The 19,567-nt window shown below is 35.5% G+C and overlaps 1 protein-coding gene and 1 long non-coding RNA gene across 16 annotated transcripts in view; one reads left to right on the forward strand and one right to left on the reverse strand.

Moving 5' to 3' along the window:
- LOC110445166 (transient receptor potential cation channel subfamily V member 6-like) overlaps positions 1 to 19,567 on the forward strand; it is a 59,928-nt gene that overhangs the window by 12,145 nt on the left and 28,216 nt on the right. For 4 of the 15 annotated variants that reach the window (XM_021489621.1, XM_021489625.1, XM_021489624.1 and 1 more), the window contains 7 exons: positions 8,855 to 9,108; positions 9,706 to 9,856; positions 10,530 to 10,694; positions 10,952 to 11,061; positions 12,150 to 12,237; positions 12,495 to 12,526; positions 14,450 to 14,541. In XM_021489621.1, the coding sequence (XP_021345296.1) occupies positions 8,855 to 9,108; positions 9,706 to 9,856; positions 10,530 to 10,694; positions 10,952 to 11,061; positions 12,150 to 12,237; positions 12,495 to 12,526; positions 14,450 to 14,541 (892 nt within the window). Of the gene's footprint in view, positions 1 to 270; positions 524 to 1,449; positions 1,465 to 3,559; positions 3,611 to 8,854; positions 9,109 to 9,705; positions 9,857 to 10,529; positions 10,695 to 10,951; positions 11,062 to 12,149; positions 12,238 to 12,494; positions 12,527 to 14,449; positions 14,542 to 19,567 lie in introns of those variants that run through there. The other 11 variants (XM_021489613.1, XM_021489614.1, XM_021489618.1 and 8 more) reach the window with 5 other exon arrangements.
- LOC110445168 lies at positions 17,548 to 18,906 on the reverse strand. The gene is made up of 2 exons (XR_002462324.1): positions 18,239 to 18,906; positions 17,548 to 17,852 (listed from the first exon to the last, which is right to left on the reverse strand). It is a non-coding gene; the product is annotated as an uncharacterized LOC110445168 (long non-coding RNA).

Genomic DNA, 19,567 nt, shown 5'->3' on the forward strand with positions numbered 1-19,567 from the left:
GGGGGGGTATTTAAATTATTTACCCATTAAATTGGTAATTTAATGGGTAATTATAATTAATTGAGGTAGGAATTTGAAAACTTTGTTGAATATTCAGTAAGTAATCATCAAAAAACAATCCCATAGGACAAGAAGAATACACAGTGTGTAGGTACATTGTATGTCGATCGATGGAGGTACCTGTTACCTGTTTGTAACATTGATTTACCTGTTATCAGAATGTACATGAGACAGGTCATTTTAAGGGACTATATATTGTTTGGTTTCCTGTGTGACATTCTGTGTGTGAAGAATCTATGGTATGTCTGCATGGTGTTCCTTTTGTGTCAAAGTTTTTTCACTTCAAATTTAAAGTACGCCTGATACCTGGAATTCTATGTTAGCACAATTTGTAATCGTTGACTTATGAACATCAGCGACAATTAAAAAAACCAAAAACAGGATAAGACAGGCCGCTCAGATTGATTTTAGATATAACCACAACGCATGGCGTCGATAAAGGATTTTTTAAGGAACCTTTTAGGTAAAAATATTTTAATCAATTTCAGGAACATTTAAAACAATGGATGAGTATTGTAGAAGTGTTTAAAACCACTTTATCCTGAGGTAAAGGGTCATACTGACCACACTGACTGCAAAATGTCATTAACACTATTTTGGTTTGTTGCACTGGACATGTCGCAAATTTTCTAATCGGAATGGTGCCTATGCGCTGTACTTATATCCAAATCATGGGAATTGATTCAAGATAGAAATATTTACGAACTGAAGGTCGTCATATTTAACTCTTTACAATTTACAATGCCTTGTACTTGAACACAGTTTGTTCAGTGTTCTTGATGTTCACTTGACTATAAAACTAGACCAGCTGAGGTAACATTTTCAACCGATTTGTTAATGTTGGCATGTTTTTTTTGTCTACAAAACATTTTGGCAACTATACATAAAACTTGTTTAGAAGATACAATTTTAAAGCCAAATTGTTTTAATTTCCAGCCACATGTCAATTGTCAGCCACATTGTGTTAATTGCCAGCTACACTGATATTTTTCATATACATTGTATATGTACTAAAATGCAATTGTAAATATGAGGAGATTATGATGGGATAACTGTGCTATCACAGCTTTAGTACAGTAAATTATACATGCATGTTCCAATGTTACCTCATAGCCCCACCCAAGCCAAAGGAAAGTATTCTGTTTGAAACAGGAAGTTTAATTTATTCAATCATTTAGTGGAGTTTAATTTTAGTTTCGTTGTTACCACCATGTTTAATTCCAGATGCAGATTTCCTTGTCAGATGATGGTCCAGCTACAAAGGACGATAACTTGTTCATTTTAAGCTCTCTTTTTTTTTCCTACAGAAAAAAGCTGTTGCCTTTATCTCATTTCAAGTTTTAACAATTAAGCTAAATTTTACTTCATTTTATTTGTCATGCTAATCAGGACCTACGTTTGGTGGTGAGTACTAGAATTATAGACAGGAGAGCTTCATCATGTTTCTCCTACTGAAGAAACTTGAGGTTGACCTCAAACTGCCAACAAATACACCAATATTTAAAATATATTAACTGAAAATAATCAATAAAAAAAAAAAAAAGATGAAATTCATCTTCTTCAAAATTCATGTTGTTCAAGATTACTGCTTGTAAGTAACATAACATTTATTCCTATGTACAGATTATGTTTTGAGAAATAACTCAAAATAGCGTTTTTTTTTTTTGAAATTGGTGCATTTGTTTGCTTAAAAGGCATAATAATGGTAGAAATCCAGTATACATGTGTCCATGTAAGTTAGTCAATAATGCTACACTCAGTTCTCATTACTGTACAGTAGAAATGTTCAGTGTGGAAATGCCTACATTTTGTTTTGCATTGAATAATTTTGAGGAAAAATATCCACTCACTAACATTATTTATAGGACCTATCACTTATAGATGCATAGAATAGATTTCAGAACTATTGCGAAAGTAAAAAACCTCCACCGAATGATGGGTTAAAAGAGACACAACACAGTATTTCCACACGTGAGAATTTCTGTTTTTACAGTACCTTGACACCTCGATCTGCATGGTGGTGTAATTAGTACCTGTAGTTGATACGAGCATGTAGTTAATCACACACTGCACCATTTACCTAATGTTGGTTGTCAGATCCCCAATAACACGTTTCATGTTTTACTGTACAAAATTTACATGTGTCATATGAAGAGTTCAGTATGTATATCTCAACTTCGTAAAATAATTGTTTTCCTGTATTTCAAATATGAAGTATGCCAATGTTCATTAGATCATTTTCGTAAAGTGTGGATGTTTCCGATATAGAAATTGGATACTTAGTCATGTCTGAAACCTGTAGTTTAATTGGTTCTTCAAACAGGGGATAAATTTAAAGTTTTGTAACCATTTAGACCCAGATTAAGGGAATTAATAAATTGTCTTTGTCATTCTGAGCTCTGTATTTTTGGGGGTCCATTGACAAGGATGAACACATAGTCAGTTGTGTGTGTACCGTGATGTTGTTTTGTGTCAGTATTGTGCTCAGGTGAGAACAACGACTGGAACTATGAATGATTCTGTATAGAATAATGGTATTTTGTCTTGAATTCCATACCGGCATATGTAAATTCTTTGCTGCACATCCTGTCCTGTCCAACTTCATTTTGCAGCAAATCATCTCATCCGAGACTATGACATACATTTCTGTGTTACTCTGTCTACTGGAACATGCTTTCTGTTCTCTGTAGTGAATGCAAATACATAATGGTGGCAATTATCATTTTGTAGCATGTACTTAACATAGTCTTCCTCTGTGAATGGGAAAAATAATAATATAAATATTGATTTTATCTGTGAAGGATGAATATTTTACAGGACCATAGCTATAGATATCTGTTTGAAGTGTAACCACTCTTTCGGTCTATCCAGATGCTAGTCTACCAGGTTTAGATATCTGTTTGTAGTGGGTTAATTGTTTACCAGGCTTTAGTCAACAGTATGGAGATGCTACTATAGTGTAGAACATTATGATGTACTAATCAAGTCGTAACTACTATAGATAGGACTTCATTCGGCAGGATCACAGTTTTAAAGTTTGGAACAAATATGTGGGGTTAGAATTAAAATTTTACACAACATTTGTCCTCCTCTCTTTAAAGTGCTTCAAAGGTCATTATGTAAGGGTGTCTTAATTTTTTATTATTTACCGGTTGAATTTTTCTCAGAAAAATCGTAACTGCAAAAAAAAAAAAAAAAAAAGTTGTATTCCTTTAAATGATAATTACATTTATATGCGTAGCATTTCATCATTTAGGACTTTAAATAAGTATGCAAAAGGTTTTTGTTTTTGTCAATTTAAGATTTGAAGTGACAACAACCCAAGAAGTTGTTTTATACCATAGAAAAAACAAAACATAAACATTTTCAAATTTGATTTTTGTTTAAATCCTGAAATCTCAACAACTTATTAAGTTTAACAGAATACCATATTATTCCAAATAAGACATGGCGTTACCAGGAAGTGGAAATTGTTGATCATAGAAAGTGTTTATTTCAGTTACTGCTAGCTCTAGTACTACTGGAATCAGTACTCCAGAAGACGTACCAGGTAGCCTGCACCCCGATGGCGACATTGGGCTATATATATATATATACGTATATCTAGCACACATTCTATATATAGCCATGCATGGTTTGCATGTATGCATCATTTGACAAAACATACCACACACCGTGTTTATGTTGTTGGTTGGTGCACATGAGGATCAGTAGAACACTTCTCTAACAAGGAAGTGTCATTTGAAAGATCAAATTTGTTTGGACATGTTCATGTATATAATATTCAGAATTGCAAAAAATCAAACACATCATAATTAGCACAATAAATGATATCGGTGCTAAAATATAATTCTAAAATTACAATTTTCATTAGATTTATCAAGCAAATTGTATGATACAATATTCTTTGCCTTGGTGTTAGAGAAGAAAGTTTTAATGTTCATCCAGAGAGACATTTGGGAAATGATTTGGCCAAATTTTGACTTGGAATATATAATTGTCACTGCATCACTGTATAGTCTTTGGAATGTTGAGTAGCTACTATTTCAATGTCTTATCCTCAAGCTGTATAAATCTAAAGTGAGTTCTACTAGTGGTAGATTGACTGGCTTCCACAGGCTGTTAATGAATGCAGAGATAGAAATAAAATATTTACACTTCGGATCACTGAATGACAATTAAAGCCTTTAAAAGGGATTTAAATTTCAATCGCTGGAAATAAAATGTATTTGAATTGGCACAAAAGAGGATCAACTATCATAATCTATAGCTGTAACTGGTGTTTACATATCATTCCAAATAGTGGTTAACTGGTTGTGAGGGAAACGCTGTGTCCCTGCCATTAAACAATGTGACCTTTATTTGACCTTTGACCATGATCTCAAGAACTGAAATACAGATTTCCAGGCCATATCTCACCCAGATATTCATGTTGGACTATCAAACTTGGTATGCATGTTTGTTGTGGTCAAGCGATATGTCACATACCGAAATGGGGTCACAGTAGCCTCTATTTGAGGGTATCATCAAAGCTCGCGCTTCGAGATAAATCTCACTGTCATCATCTCTGTCACATTTTTATATATAGGTCATATATTTAGATACAACACTTAATTATTATAGTTCAAAGACATTAATCACTACAAAATCTTTTGACAATAAGCTAAATCTATAGATATCAAAGAATCCAGATCAATATGGATAAAAAGTTCAGAGGTCAAACACTACTAAACCTGGAACAAGTTATTAGTTTTAAGGTCATATGCCAGTTGTACTTCCTTGAATACCACAACTACAGTAACTGAATCGGTAGATATCAAACTGCTGTGGATCAATGACCTATTTTCACCTCTCATTGCTGGGAGCCTCCGATTATAGTCAGTTATAATATTGTGCCAACTGTATGTAAGAAATAATGGATATGATATTTAAATTTTGCAATATTGTTGGTGTAAGTTAAAGTTATGTCGGTCTATGATTGTACCTGTGCAACAATGCATCTGTTGATGTAAAGTCAGTCTGCTATCCCTGTGACCATGGCCATTAGCATGGTTACAAGCTTCTACAAAGAATTACTTAAAATAAAACATTTTTACCTCACATATAACCCGATATACCAAAACAAATTAGAGTTGGAATTTCCCAATGTGGGTGCCTAGCTTCATTATTGATTTGGTTTGTGCGGATATAAAGATATAAACGGTGGATCCAGTTCTTGTTCTCCTAATTGGAGGACCTGAAGGGGCGTTGCCTTGGTTATCCTGAAAACTGTCCTTAGATTAGACATGTTTATGGCCATGGACAGAAAAATAGTTTACATGGGTTTGGTTAGTTCATAAAATCTGTAGTATATATCAGGAACAATGCTATTCTGATAGCTTGTTGAGGATGCAGTGTGTAACTTCAAAAATGGTTCCTCAAGTTCCTAAGTGACATTTTGTTGCTGCTCTCATATGGAGGTTGACATTGTTAAATGTCACCCTATCAGCTGTTGTAAATACTAAATAATATCCTCATTTTCCAGTAAACTTTGTCTATCTCTCTCTCTACCTCTGTTTGTCTATCTCTCTATCTACCTCTGTTTGTCAATCTCCCTATCTCCATCTGTATTGCATTTAGTTTCCACTTTGTCTTTGTATATACTATAAACAGATTTCTATAAGTAGACTCCTACATATATTTCTGTGTGTCTGCAGCAATTTTTATGTTACTGATGCATCTACCTCTAAAATGCAGGAATAGTGTTTCATATTTAGCAGTTTTCATATGTTTCAACATTTTCTTATTAGCACCAAAAGCATTAAGACTTTATTACCATAAAAATATGTGTTGTACTATGGTAAGAACTTCAATTTAAATGTGTAAAACAAGTAATTTGTTTTTTTTCAGTACTGGTATGACTAGTTTTATGAAAGTGAAATGTTTTAATTTATAACTTGCAAAAGAAAACTCAACATGATTTATAAAAAATTGAACCATAATCATGCATAGCAGAGTCCTATAGTTAACTTCATTTTAAAATATATATGTATTCAAATATACTTATGGCAAACGAAAACTCATTTCAGAGAATTAATTTTAGATTTTCATTTTAAAAAAACGTTTCAATTTCATCAGTATGGTTGAAAAAGAAAAAAGGAGTTTGAGGTTGTCTGTATCTATATTTGAGACGGCTTTACTGTTACTGAAACAGATCTATCAGTGATGGAGGGGATCAAACAAGTAGGAAACTGTAAAAGATGTAATTAAGTAGATATAAGTATAAAGATGGCTGGGAACATAGCATACATGAACTAATGTCAATCGAGAAAGTAATTTACATGTATATAGGATTTACAACATTTTCACCACAGACTTTGATAATCTAATTCTGTGGTACGTTTTAACTTTGTTCATTGAAATGAGTTCTCACTGACTTTCACTAAATACTGATACATACTTACCTGAACAATTCACAAAGAAAGCTGCACAGTTACCATCGTTAGTCGGTGGACAGTTCGATGCTACGACATATATTTCACTTAATAGATTATTCAGTAATTCTTTTTTTCAGCTGTTAACCTTATTTTTCAGGCATGACTTAGAATTATATTTGCAAGTAGATAAAAGAAGCTATATATGTATATATATATATTTGGTATAATACCATTTTGTTTATAAACATTAGGTAGAGTATTTAGATATGGGTGAGGTATATATCTGGAAATGTAATAGCATGATAAACAGTTTATTCTGGGTTTTTAGCATAAGCTCACCTGGCACTTTGTGTCAGGTGAGCTTATGCCGTGGCGCGTCGTCCGTCCGTCCGTCCGTCCGTCCATCCTCGTCCGTCAACTTTTCCTTTAAACAACTTCTTCTGAAGAACGGACAGGCCTAGAGTCATGATATTTGGCTGAAAGCTTCGTTGGTAGGAGCCCTACAAAGTTTGAGAACGAAAATGACCTTGACCTGTTTTCAAGGTCACAGGGGTCAAATATGTCAAAAACTTCAAACGACTTCTTCTAAAGAACTAAAAGGTATAGAATCTTCATATTTGGCTGATGGCTTCCTGGGATAGAGCCCAACAAAGTTTGAGAATGAAAATGACCTTGACCTACTTTCAAGGTCACAGGGGTCAAATGTGTCAAACACTTCAAACGACTTCTTCTGAAGAACTGAAAGGTATAGAATCTTTATATTTGGCTGGTGGCTTCCTGGGATAGAGACCAACAAAGTTTGAGAATGAAAATTAGTTTGACCTACTTTCAAGGTCACAGGGGTCAAATATGTCAAAAACTTCAAACGACTTCTTCTGAAGAATTAAAAGGTATAGAATCTTCATATTTGGCTGATGGCTTCCTTGGATGGAGCCCAACAAAGTTTGAGAATGAAAATTACCTTGACCTTCTTTCAAGGTCACAGGGGTCAAATGTGTCAAACACTTCAAACGACTTCTTCTGAAGAACTGAAAGGTATATAATCTTTATATTTGGCTGGTGGCTTCCTGGGATAGAGCCCAACAAAGTTTGAGAATGAAAACTAGTTTGACCTACTTTCAAGGTCACAGGGGTCATATATGTCAAAAGCTTCAAATGACTTCTTCTGAAGAACTGAAAGGTATAGAATCTTTATTTTTGATTGATGGCTTCCTTGGATAGAGCCCGACAAAGTTTGAGAATGAAAATGACCTTGACCTTCTTTCAAGGTCACAGGAGTCAAATGTGTCAGACACTTCAAACGACTTCTTCTGAAGAACTGAAAGGTATATAATCTCTATATTTGGCTTGTAGCTTCCTAGGAAAGAGCCGAACAAAGTTTGAGAATGAAAATGACCTTGACCTTCTTTTAAGGTCACATGAGGCAGATATGTCAAACACTTTAAACGACTTCTTCTGAAGAACTGGTAGTTATAAAATCTTAATATTTGGCAGGTGGCTTCCTGGGAAAGAGCCAAACAAAGTTTGCGAATGAAAATGACCTTGACCTACTTTCAAGGTCACAGCGTTCAAATATGTCAAACAGTTCAAACAGCTTCTTCTGAAGAATTAAAAGGCATAAAATTATAATATTTGGCTGGTGACTTCCCGGGATAGAGCTCACCAAAGTTTGCAAATGAAAATGACCTCAACCTACTTTAGAGGTCACAGAGGTCAACAACATTTTAATGGATTTGTTCTTGAGAACTAAAAGGAATGGATTCATAAGATTTGGCTGGTAGCTTTTTGGAATAGAGCTAACCAATTTGAGAAGGAAAATGACATTGACCTACTTACAAGATCACAGGGAAAAATATGTCAAGCAACTTCTGAAGAAGAATCAAAAAGCATAGAATCTTATAATAATATTTTGCTGGTAGTTTCAACAGATGGAGCCAACAAAGTTTGCGAGGGAAATATTTTTAGTGCAATATAATATTTAATGAGAATATTTTGCTATGACTGCTTAAATATTCAGGTGAGCGATACAGGGCCTCTTGGGCCTCTTGTTTATATTGGGTATATAATGTATATTAGTTGATAGGGTATTACTAACGTTGTTTCTAGATTTGAGTTCAATTACAACAGAGCAGAATTTTATTTCTATGGAACAACATTTCTATTAACATCATGAAACAATTGCCAGGTCAGTGTCTCTTTTACCTCATCGGAAAAACTTTCTTTAGACTTTTGGATACGTTTGCTTTCTAATAACTTTAATTCAATATATTTGTAATAATTACATTTTAATTTTTATTATTTGAACAGTTATGTTAAGTTGGTAAGGTAAACAATACATATATACTCGGTGTTAATGTCTACCTGTTTTGTTTCATTAGTCAGTGCAGGGGATGAGGAAAATGAGGATCGCAAAACAGGAGGGATCGGATTGGACGATATCGAGGAACAACAGAGGGATAACACCAAACGAATGTCGACCGCCAGCAATCGATCACTCATAGATTACTTTGCTAAACTGGGAAGATCGACAAATCCAACAGAAGTGATCGATCTTGATTTCGTGGAAACATTGCTGAAAAGTGGTGCTAAGATAAATTGTACAGACAAGCATGGCCAATCACTTCTACATGAGGTCAGTGTTCATACATATAAACTACCTGAACATATCTGTCATCAAATTGCAAGTTATGTTTGACTGTTCTTTTATAGGAGTTATGCCCCTTTTCTGATATCTTTTTAAAAATATTCTCAAAACTGCTGGTTATACCTCCTTGACGGATATTTATGAAACTTAGTACACAGATGACACAATTTTAATACCTTAAATAGTGGCGTTGTGAGTCAGTTCTTGTTTTAATTTTTAAATCAGAGTTAAGCCTCTTTTCTGATTTATGTTAAATTCACCTGTGGCTTATAGATCTTGTTTTAATGAGAAAATATCGAAAATGCTGAAACAAAGATATAGAAATCACTGGATTTTTACATATTGGAACATGTACTACATTTCTTTCATTGATTAGTTTCTATCAATAACAATTTTAACATAGTTGTGTAGATTCCAAAAGTATTACAGCTTATCAATACCATGACCTAACTTCTGTGATAAAGTTATTACATATGATCAGATTCTTGGATAAATTCAGTCCCATTTTTAACTCTGCGAACTGTTAAACTGCAAAAAACATTAAATACGACATGCTTTTAAATTTGTTACTTTTGTTTGGTTTAGGTGGCCCGAACATGGCACGTAGATGTGGCCAAGTTTCTCATAGAGCAGAAAGCTGATGTGAACCTGGCCGACAAGTATGGCCGCACCCCACTTCACGTGGCTGCTGCAGTCGACTACCCAGCAATGGTCAACTTGCTTATAGAAAACGATGGTATGTTCAGTTTTCACTTTTAAGAAGGGTTGTAACAGGTAAGGAATTTGAGGGTAAAATATGTACTGCCTTTCTGGCAACCTAGCTTTTCAAGTGATACAGTATAACTGGGGACCTGCTCACTAGTTCAGCGACGTCGAGCGTGGTCAGTAGCTGAATGGTTGACGACCCCCACATCACTGGGTTTAACATGAACTGGTCCTCGACCCCCACATTACAGCGTTTAACATGATCTGGTCTACGACCCCCACGTTACAGGGTTTAACATGAACTGGTCCACGACCCCCACGTTACAGGGTTTAACATGAGCTGGTCCATATATCTGTAGATGAAAATCAAGATGATGTGCATTTGTTTCTTGGGGAAAAAATGGTGAAAAGTTAAAAATGTGTATTATATGATATAACAACATTTTAAAAAACAATATGATAAACCAAATTTCTTCTGCTGCTTCCAAATTGGATGAGACTTGCTGAATCTTATTTCACAAAAGTCGCATGCAATGGAAAAAAGGTTTAAGATCCTCTAGTTAAGTGATCTAACTGAAAAAATAATTGCTGAATATTAATGAAGATTTAATATTAACTGTTGCCCTCATTATTAAAAAATATGATGTATATATCTGTTTGTATATCTAAACATTCACCTTGGTTTTCACGTTCGGTCTCCACAGCTGATATCGGTGCCAGAACAAAGGTGGAGAATCAGACCCCCATCCATTTTGCAGCTAAAAATGATGCATGTGAGTCTCTTAAGGCCCTGATCAACAAGAATTGTAATTTTGACAGCGACTTGGACTACAAAGGGAGGACGCCCCTCCATCTTGCTGCAGAGCTCGGTAAGCTTTCGGTATAGTCTATAGATTTTCATTTTATCATAGATAATCCAGTTTGTCAGACTGAAAAAAAAAAACATTTACATATATAAATTACATTAAATGATCGTAGAATAGATTGCTTTTAACAAAATGTAAGAATACAGAATATTTTCAAAAAGGGATTCTAAAAACTTAAAGATAAATATGTCTCCATGCAAACAAGACAGTGAATCCCATATGACACAAGATGTATACTTTTCGTTGTTGCTTGTTGACAGACCGGAGTGAGAGTGCCCGTCTGCTACTTGACAAGAAGGCCAAGGTAGGAAATTCTGACCTGAAGGGAAACAAGATTCTGTCCTGGATGATCAACAAGATGCCTCCTGTGGTAAGTGTTTTATGTCTCAAGTCACAAGCTCATTGACTGTTTACCTCTCTTCATTCAAATGTACCTTTGCTAAAATTCTCCTTCCATCTCCTTCAATTTTAGGTTTGAAAAGTCAGAAATTAACTGAACCTATACCTGTTACAGTTTTTTCCCCTCTGATTTTCTTTAGTTTATGTAATTGGTGCTAGCTTCCCCTTTTTTTCAGTTGAAAAACTGCATTCTTGAATGTTCAAAAAATATACTATTATAAATTGAAGTGTTTTTAAATAGTTTAATCAAACTCTGGTAGATGATTATTCATTTATGTTGCCCCATACTCCTCTAATCGCTTTGACAGTGCGTTCGTCTGTGTGTGGGAGTCCATCCTAGATTCATTGTCCATGCATCTATTGTGAAAAGATTGAGTACAAGATATTTCAGGAACCCCTGAACACATTAAGTTCATATTTCAAAGATCACATTTTCATCACTTTTGAAGTAGAAATCTTATGTACAGAATAATTCTCACAAACCCTTCATCAAATTTAGTTTATATTATACCATAGTTTGGTAAAATTCTACACCTGATTATTGGACCAGGCTAAAGGGTCACAGGCAGAGCAGGGAAGGGGAAAGGGGGCTGGGGGGTTTATATCTATGTGAGCCTCTGTTCCATAGCTGTCAACCCTCCCTCATTAGGAGGGAGACTCATTTTGACCAAAATCTACCAATCTCCCTCAAAACTCCCTAATTCAAGTCCAAACTCACACAAACTCAAAATCTACATCCTGTGGTCAAATGATCTCCTATTTAGTGCAAAGTATGTAATGTTCATAAGAGATGTATCTAAACCAGATGAATGTTTTTTGAAGTTATTTTGATACATAAAAAGGGAAAGATACATTGAGCAAAGCAGTTTCAGTTGCATTTCACACACTTCATTCTCCCTCATTGGGAATGTGGAATGAGGGAGCTACTGATCTTCCTCATTGGAGTTTTTTGAGGTTGACTCCCATATATATGCTGTTCACTTGTTTTTATTTTGTCAGAGTCAATTTTACTTAATAGCAATTAAATATTAACTGAGTTGTCAAAATGTCTTTTTTCAGGCGTATGACGCTTTGTCCCAGTATCACTCTACAGACCGTCCCAACAGGAAGCAGTATCTCTACCTCCACCTACTGGTTCAGGACAGGGGTAGGTAACTCTTTATGTCAAACTCATCTAATCTGTAGTGTAATTTATCTTTTAAGAGAGGCTTTGATGTTAAAAAATGCAAATTCATACAGGTTGTTTTGCATATTAATATACATGTATAGCTTTATGAATAGAAAATTAATAGCTGAAGATCATTATAATAAGTACATTGTTTTTTATTATTGCAGATGTTTTACATAATGTTTTCTGAGTTTTAATGCTTATAGTTGACTATTTTATACATTCTGTTCCCACAGAAATTGATCCGAAGGGTGATACTCAGATCCCAGTAAGTATCTGTATAGCCAACTATTTATCCTACCTAGAATATAAGGTGCCTCTTTGAAAATACCGGCACCCAGAGATCGTATAGGGGTGTATACTCAATTTCTCCTGTTCCTAGAATGAACCACTTGTCATGTATATTATAACAGTATCCCTATCTTCCATTGGAAGTTTCATTCTCATCAAATATATTTTGCAGGTCAAAGCCTAAATACTTTTTATCTGGATAGTCCCCCCACTGGTTCTCCTGAGGGACTATAGGTTTGCACTTTTTCCATCCTTCCATCCATTTGAAAAATTTGTCTTGGTCACATCTTCTATACTATTTCACCCGGAGTAATCAAATTTGGTATACAGGTATATGCTTAGATGGCAGAATTTACTGTACCAAAGCACTTATTTAGCCACTGTGATATTTATTTTGACCTTTGGCCACAATAATTGGAATAATATGCCCTATTTTGTATCAGGATACTGTCTTAATAGTAGATTGATCTGAGATAGGTATATATATACAAATCAGCAAGTAAAGAAGTCATTACTGGTGGGGGACTATACATTGCCTTATAATACTCTGCCCTGTTATGATATGTGACAGTCCTAAATATGGATGAAAATTCGTTGCTGAATAAAGTTGTCATGAGACATGAAATTTGCTGGAATAGAAAAAAAACATTGGATTGATATTTTTCTTTAATGAAAAATGTACTTCAAAAATCACAACTTCTTTTTATTATTTTCGACACTTTTGTTCCTTTTTTACATAAAAAATAGTTATCAAAACCTCTTTTTTAAGCTAGTCTATTTTGATTTGTTAACACAATGTTACTTGATAATTTTGCATACACTTGTCAAACCCGTCAGTTCATAGAAAAACAATTAAGCATTGGAAATAGAAAACAAATGATAGACTGTACAAATTACACATGATGAATGCCACAGGTAAAACAGATGGTAGTACGATTTGTGTGTACCCATATGTACTTGACCCTTATTTATACAACTGCTGGGGTCAAGCTGAATCAAATCTCTTTTGAAATATGTAAATCTTTATGTCAGTTTTTCCAGTCCAACAAACTGGATTATCTATGATAAAATGTGAATCTATAGACTATACTGAAAGCTTACCCAGCTCTGCAGCAAGATGGAGGGGCGTCCTCCCTTTGTAGTCCAATTAAGTCAATGTCAAAATTACAGCTCTTGTTGATCAGGGCCTTAAGAGGCTCACATGCATCATTTTTAGCTGCAAAATGGATGGGGGTCTGATTCTCCACCTTCGTTTTGGCACCGATATCGGTCTTCTCTCAGATTGGTTTTACCACAATTCCAAAAGATAAAAATCTGTTTCTAGGTATGGGAGTGTTTTTACAGCCTCTGTCCTTAGTCTATGCCTATTGACTGTAACCTGACTGTAACCTTGACTGTAACCTGACTGTAACCTAATCTGATCATGAATTGCTGTCTTATTTGTTTTGAGCTCTGGGCTCCCTTTCAACTCACCTGGCTCCCTGCCATTCAATGAAATGCTGTTTCTCACAGCATCTCTGTTATTGTATTCTTGTTAAATTCATTTAATCTGGAGATATTTTATTGTTGGATGCTACACTTACATATACCATATGTTTGAGATTGAAATGAGTCTTATTCTATAGAAAAAAGTATACATGTACCTATTTATTTTTAAACCTCTCAGAAAAAATAAATGTCCTGAAAAACCATGGAATCAAAACACAACAAGGTTACTAACTTCACATTATCTGGCAGTACATTTTTTCATATATTCTGATGGACAGCTTTTATCATGTCTTGTGTGTTTTAAGTTAACAATGGGCTCAGCAGTACTGGTTAATGAATGGATATAACTTGATGCATCACTTTTAAAACTTTTGCTTGACAAATTATACATTCAGTTGTTTTTCCCTTGCAGCTGCAAGTTGCAGTCAACTACAAGCAGTACGATTTATTGATGCATCTAGTCTTCTCAAGACTCATTAATGAAATGTGGTGCAAGTTTGCAAGGTAAGACATGTCATGGTTTTTTTTTAATGATATCATTAATATTTTTGTTGACATAAAATTGTTTAATAATTATCTAATTCCCCCCCCAAAAAAATTGCATGTGAAAAAAATCTTAGACCTTCAGTGTTATGATAGGGAAATATCAATGGTCAATTGAGGGTCTAGAACGTTGGTGAAAACTGAGGCTTTCAGAGCCTCTGACCCCGAATTCCACACCCAAGAATAACAATGTTCACAGCCTCGTGCATTCTGACAGAGTTATTGACCCTTTTTCTCCTGCCTCTTACCCAGAATTTCGGTGAAACATTATACAGCAGAAAACACCATAGTATACCTGAAATTTAAAGAAGCATGAAAGACATTCGTTTCAAGCCTGTGCATTAATTCATATTTCAATGAAACAAGTGTCCGTTGGTGATGGCATGATCGCTGTTAACAGAAAAACTTTCAATGGAAACATTTTGATGAAACGTCATCATCTGATTGAGAAAACATACGAAAAGTCACATTTCACATAGATGAGGGTTATATAGGACTTATAGAGTCTATCATCATAGGGAGGATTGGGAAAATTCTATCTGAGGTATAGATTTATAGGGTCAGAGCCATGGCAATTCTCAGGCCGTATTTCCATATCCCCCCCTCCCTAGATAATGAAAGACTATTTATTCTGTCACTTCATAGCCAGGAATTCAGTAAAAACTAAAATAAGACATTGCGAATGCAAAATTTTTATGTAGAAGATTTTCTACATAATATACTAATCAAAAAGAACTTTTTTTCAAAGAACAGGAAAATATATACATGTAGTATATCAGAGCTCGAGGTATACTTGAAGTTAAAGCAGTCTGCAAAAGCTTTACAGCAGGTTTGTTTAAAAATAGTTTATTTCTATATGGCTGATAGAAAGTATTCTTACCCTTACCAAAATATCAATTTAATGACATCACATATCACATTGAAACTGTTAAGCCTAGGGAATACAGTCAATGCCATATGGTTTCTTCAATAACGGAAAAGTTTGGTCCTTTGACCCTTGTCTGGATACCCAAAAGTATGCAGGGTAATTGATTCAAAATGGGTTACATTAGTTCATAAATTCAATTACAACAGGCAAAGGAGGGGGTACCACATTAAAATATCAGAATGTCAGCTGACACACATTACAGATCATTTTGAACTCCGCCTTTTGTTTTTATGCTCTGCCTAGAAAAAAATTCAACAAATGTATAGATACCAAACTTGGGGAAACCTGATGCACCAATGTGGGGTTAATGTAATCTTTCAAACTTTGGGATAAGATAAGGAGATCTCAGTCTGAGGGGGATGAGATTCGGAAGTTGTTAAACCCCAGGCTTGCCGATTGCTTGGCAACTGAAAATCTTTCCCAAAAGGTTGAGATCCTCCATTCAAACTCCAAGGGAGTGAAGGATCCGTTCTCTCTCACCCTGTTGGCTCTGTCATTTATAGAATGTGATGTTGATGTTACATGCTCAATGCATTATTGATCAAAGTGACATTAATGCATTGTTGAATGTCAATTTTTTTACAAACTTATGTAAAATAAGTGATTATGTTATTACCGAGATATTTACAGAACAGATGATAATGAGACCTTGGCCCATACTCATGAAACCTTTTTCATGCTCAAACATTGATTCTGTAATCAGACTATCTTTATTGTAACTCACTTAGAAAATGTAAAATGATAAAAAATTCAAATGTTAACAGTGACAACAGTAATTTGGCTTTTAAGTCTTTTTTTTATTTTTTTATTTTTTAAAAACTGGAACAAAAAATTAGGATTGAGCACAAAATCTATGATTGAGCATGAGAATGGTTTCATGAATATGGGCCCTGTTTGTATTTTAGGTGGTGAGCCTATGATTATAAGACTTGTTTGTATTTTGGATGGCGAGCTATGATAATAAGATCTGTTTGTATTTTAGGTGGCGATCGAGCCTATGATAATAAGATCTGTTTGTATTTTAGGTGGCGAGTCTATGATAATAAGATCTGTTTGTATTTTAGGTGGAGAGCCTATGATAATAAGACCTGTTTGTATTTTAGGTGGCGAGCCTATGATAATAAGACCTGTTTGTATTTTGGATGGCGAGCTATGATAATAAGACCTGTTTGTATTTTAGGTGGCGATCGAGCCTATGATAATAAGACCTGTTTGTATTTTAGGTGGCAGGCTATGATAATAAGACCTGTTTGTATTTTGGATGGCAAGCTATGATAATAAGATCTGTTTGTATTTTAGTTGGCAAGCCTATGATAATAAAATCTGTTTGTATTTTAGGTGGCGAGTCTATGATAATAAGACCTGTTTGTATTTTAGGTGGAGAGTCTATGATAATAAGACTTGTTTGTATTTTAGGTGGCGAGTCTATGATAATAAGACCTGTTTGTATTTTAGGTGGAGAGTCTATGATAATTTATATACAACTAAACACGCAAGAACAGTTTAACCTGTTTATTACTACAGTTATAATACATACAAGCTACAAGTTTGGCGTATCAGGGGCTACTCACTCTATACCAAAACGATTAAACTTACTAATAGGATATTTAAAATTTAAAGAATCTGGACTCTGAGGTGTCCCAGAGTAGCTAGCTACATGATCGAGCAAGACTCCAAAGATACAGAGAAGCAACTAGACCCTGGACGATTCCAGAGAAGCTACTAGACTCTGCGAGCGACCCTGGAGAAGCTGCATGAGAAATGGAATATTCAACGACTACGGCTAGACCCTCAACGATATGAGAGAAGCTGAATATGTTAGCTAGACCCTCAACGATATGAGAGAAGCTGAAACATACTGTCGTAAAATACTACATGTATAATATTATTATAAGATTGGGGGTAGAATTCCCCAAGAATTAAATGCCAAAATTGAACTATATGTTTCAACATAGAGTGAGAGCCCCCAATAAATAATAATAGAATTTATAAAGGATCTTAAAAACAACTGAAACAGTTGGTAGTCAATACCCTAAGTATTTTTTTTTTTGATATCCAAAACCCAATAAAAACTGGAAATCATAAATATCTGTCCCAGGCCGAAAAAGAAAAAAGAAAACCCAACCATGCTGTTCTAAGATCGGGAGGACATCTTCTGCTGAGCTCGGCAGATGGTAGCAGGATCTATGCGAATGTAACGTATGAAACAATCAGATGACCACCTACTAAGGGTCTGTATAACGTGATCTTCCACCCCAGCTGCTGCGGCTGAGGTACTGGCTCCGATACGAAAAGAATGACTATTAAAGGGCTGATTATCAATGCCAATCCGAGACAATGTCACCTATAAACATGATATAAACGTATGACGCATAAGAGGTCTAGCAAGGTGAACCTAGTCTACAATCAAAGGAGCTGGAGGAACAGCACCTTACGATAACCTGAGATTCAAGTATTTACTCATATAGTAAACACAGGTTTTAAGACACTCTTTTCATAAATATTAATATCTACTCCTCTGCCGAATGGCCTACATGGGTCTGTCTTAAGACGACCTCAAGGTGAGAGTATAGCAGGACAAATCTGGTTAAACACAAATATCGCAAATACGAATGAAATTGGTATCACATATTGATTACATGAAAACTTGCCACATTCTAAAAACCATAAAAAGCTGCTTTAAAATACATGATAACATGAGATCAAAAAAAAAAAGAGGGTTAAACATACCATGCTGTGTAATAGCATCCACATTTAGTTACTAATGTACATGTTATAGGAAGACGTTTAAAAAGCAGTATTCACTTGCGTCTTCTTGATAGCACGCAAAATGTACGACAGTCTAAGGGTGTTGGCAGTAGGGTCACCCAATTTCTTTTTAATGTAATGAAACCTGATACCAGCCTGGTACAATTTAATGGTGTTAAATTTGAGATGCAAAGCCTTCTGACAATGTGTAACAAAGTTGCGCATCCGGGGCTACTCCCTCCAACAGCTAGACTCTGAAAATGTCTCCACTCCAGAGAAGCGACTAGACTCTGGTTGTGAACACTCCTAGAGAAGCCATGATGCTGGACTCTGAAAATGTCTTCAGAGAAGCGATTAAAACTCTGATTGTGAACACCCCTAGAGAAGCCATGATGCTAGACTCTGAAAATGTCTTCAGAGAAGCGACTACACAGCCCAGAGAAGTGAACAGCTAGACTCTGAAAATGTCTCCAGAGAAGCGACTAGACTGATTGTGAACACCCCTAGAGAAGCCATGATGCTAGACTCTGAAAATGTCTTTAGAGAAGCGACTACCAAGCCCAGAGAAGTGAACAGCTAGACTCTGAAAATGTCTCCAGAGAAGCGACAAGACTCTGCTTGTGAACACCCCTAGAGAAGCCATGATGCTAGACTCTGAAAATGTCTCCAGAGAAGCGACTAGACTCTGATTGTGAACACCCCTAGAGAAGCCATGATGCTAGACTCTGAAAATGTCTTCAGAGAAGCGACTACACAGCCCAGAGAAGTGAACAGCTAGACTCTGAAAATGTCTCCAGAGAAGCGACTAGACTGATTGTGAACACCCCTAGAGAAGCCATGATGCTAGACTCTGAAAATGTCTTTAGAGAAGCGACTACCAAGCCCAGAGAAGTGAACAGCTAGACTCTGAAAATGTCTCCAGAGAAGCGACAAGACTCTGCTTGTGAACACCCCTAGAGAAGCCATGATGCTAGACTCTGAAAATGTCTCCAGAGAAGCGACTAGACTCTGATTGTGAACACCCCTAGAGAAGCCATGATGCTAGACTCTGAAAATGTCTCCAGAGAAGCGACTAGACTCTAATTGTGAACACTCCTAGATATAGAGAAGCCATGATGCTAGACTCTGAAAATGTCTCCAGAGAAGCGACTAGACTGTAATTGTGAACACTCCTAGAGAAGCCATGATGCTAGACTCTGAAAATGTCTTCAGAGAAGCGACTACACAACCCAGAGAAGTGAACAGCTAGACTCTGAAAATGTCTCCAGAGAAGCGACTAGACTGATTGTGAACACCCCTAGAGAAGCCATG

The sequence above is a fragment of the Mizuhopecten yessoensis genome, unplaced genomic scaffold (assembly GCF_002113885.1).
Source record: "Mizuhopecten yessoensis strain PY_sf001 unplaced genomic scaffold, ASM211388v2 scaffold2091, whole genome shotgun sequence".
NCBI lineage: Eukaryota > Metazoa > Mollusca > Bivalvia > Pectinida > Pectinidae > Mizuhopecten > Mizuhopecten yessoensis.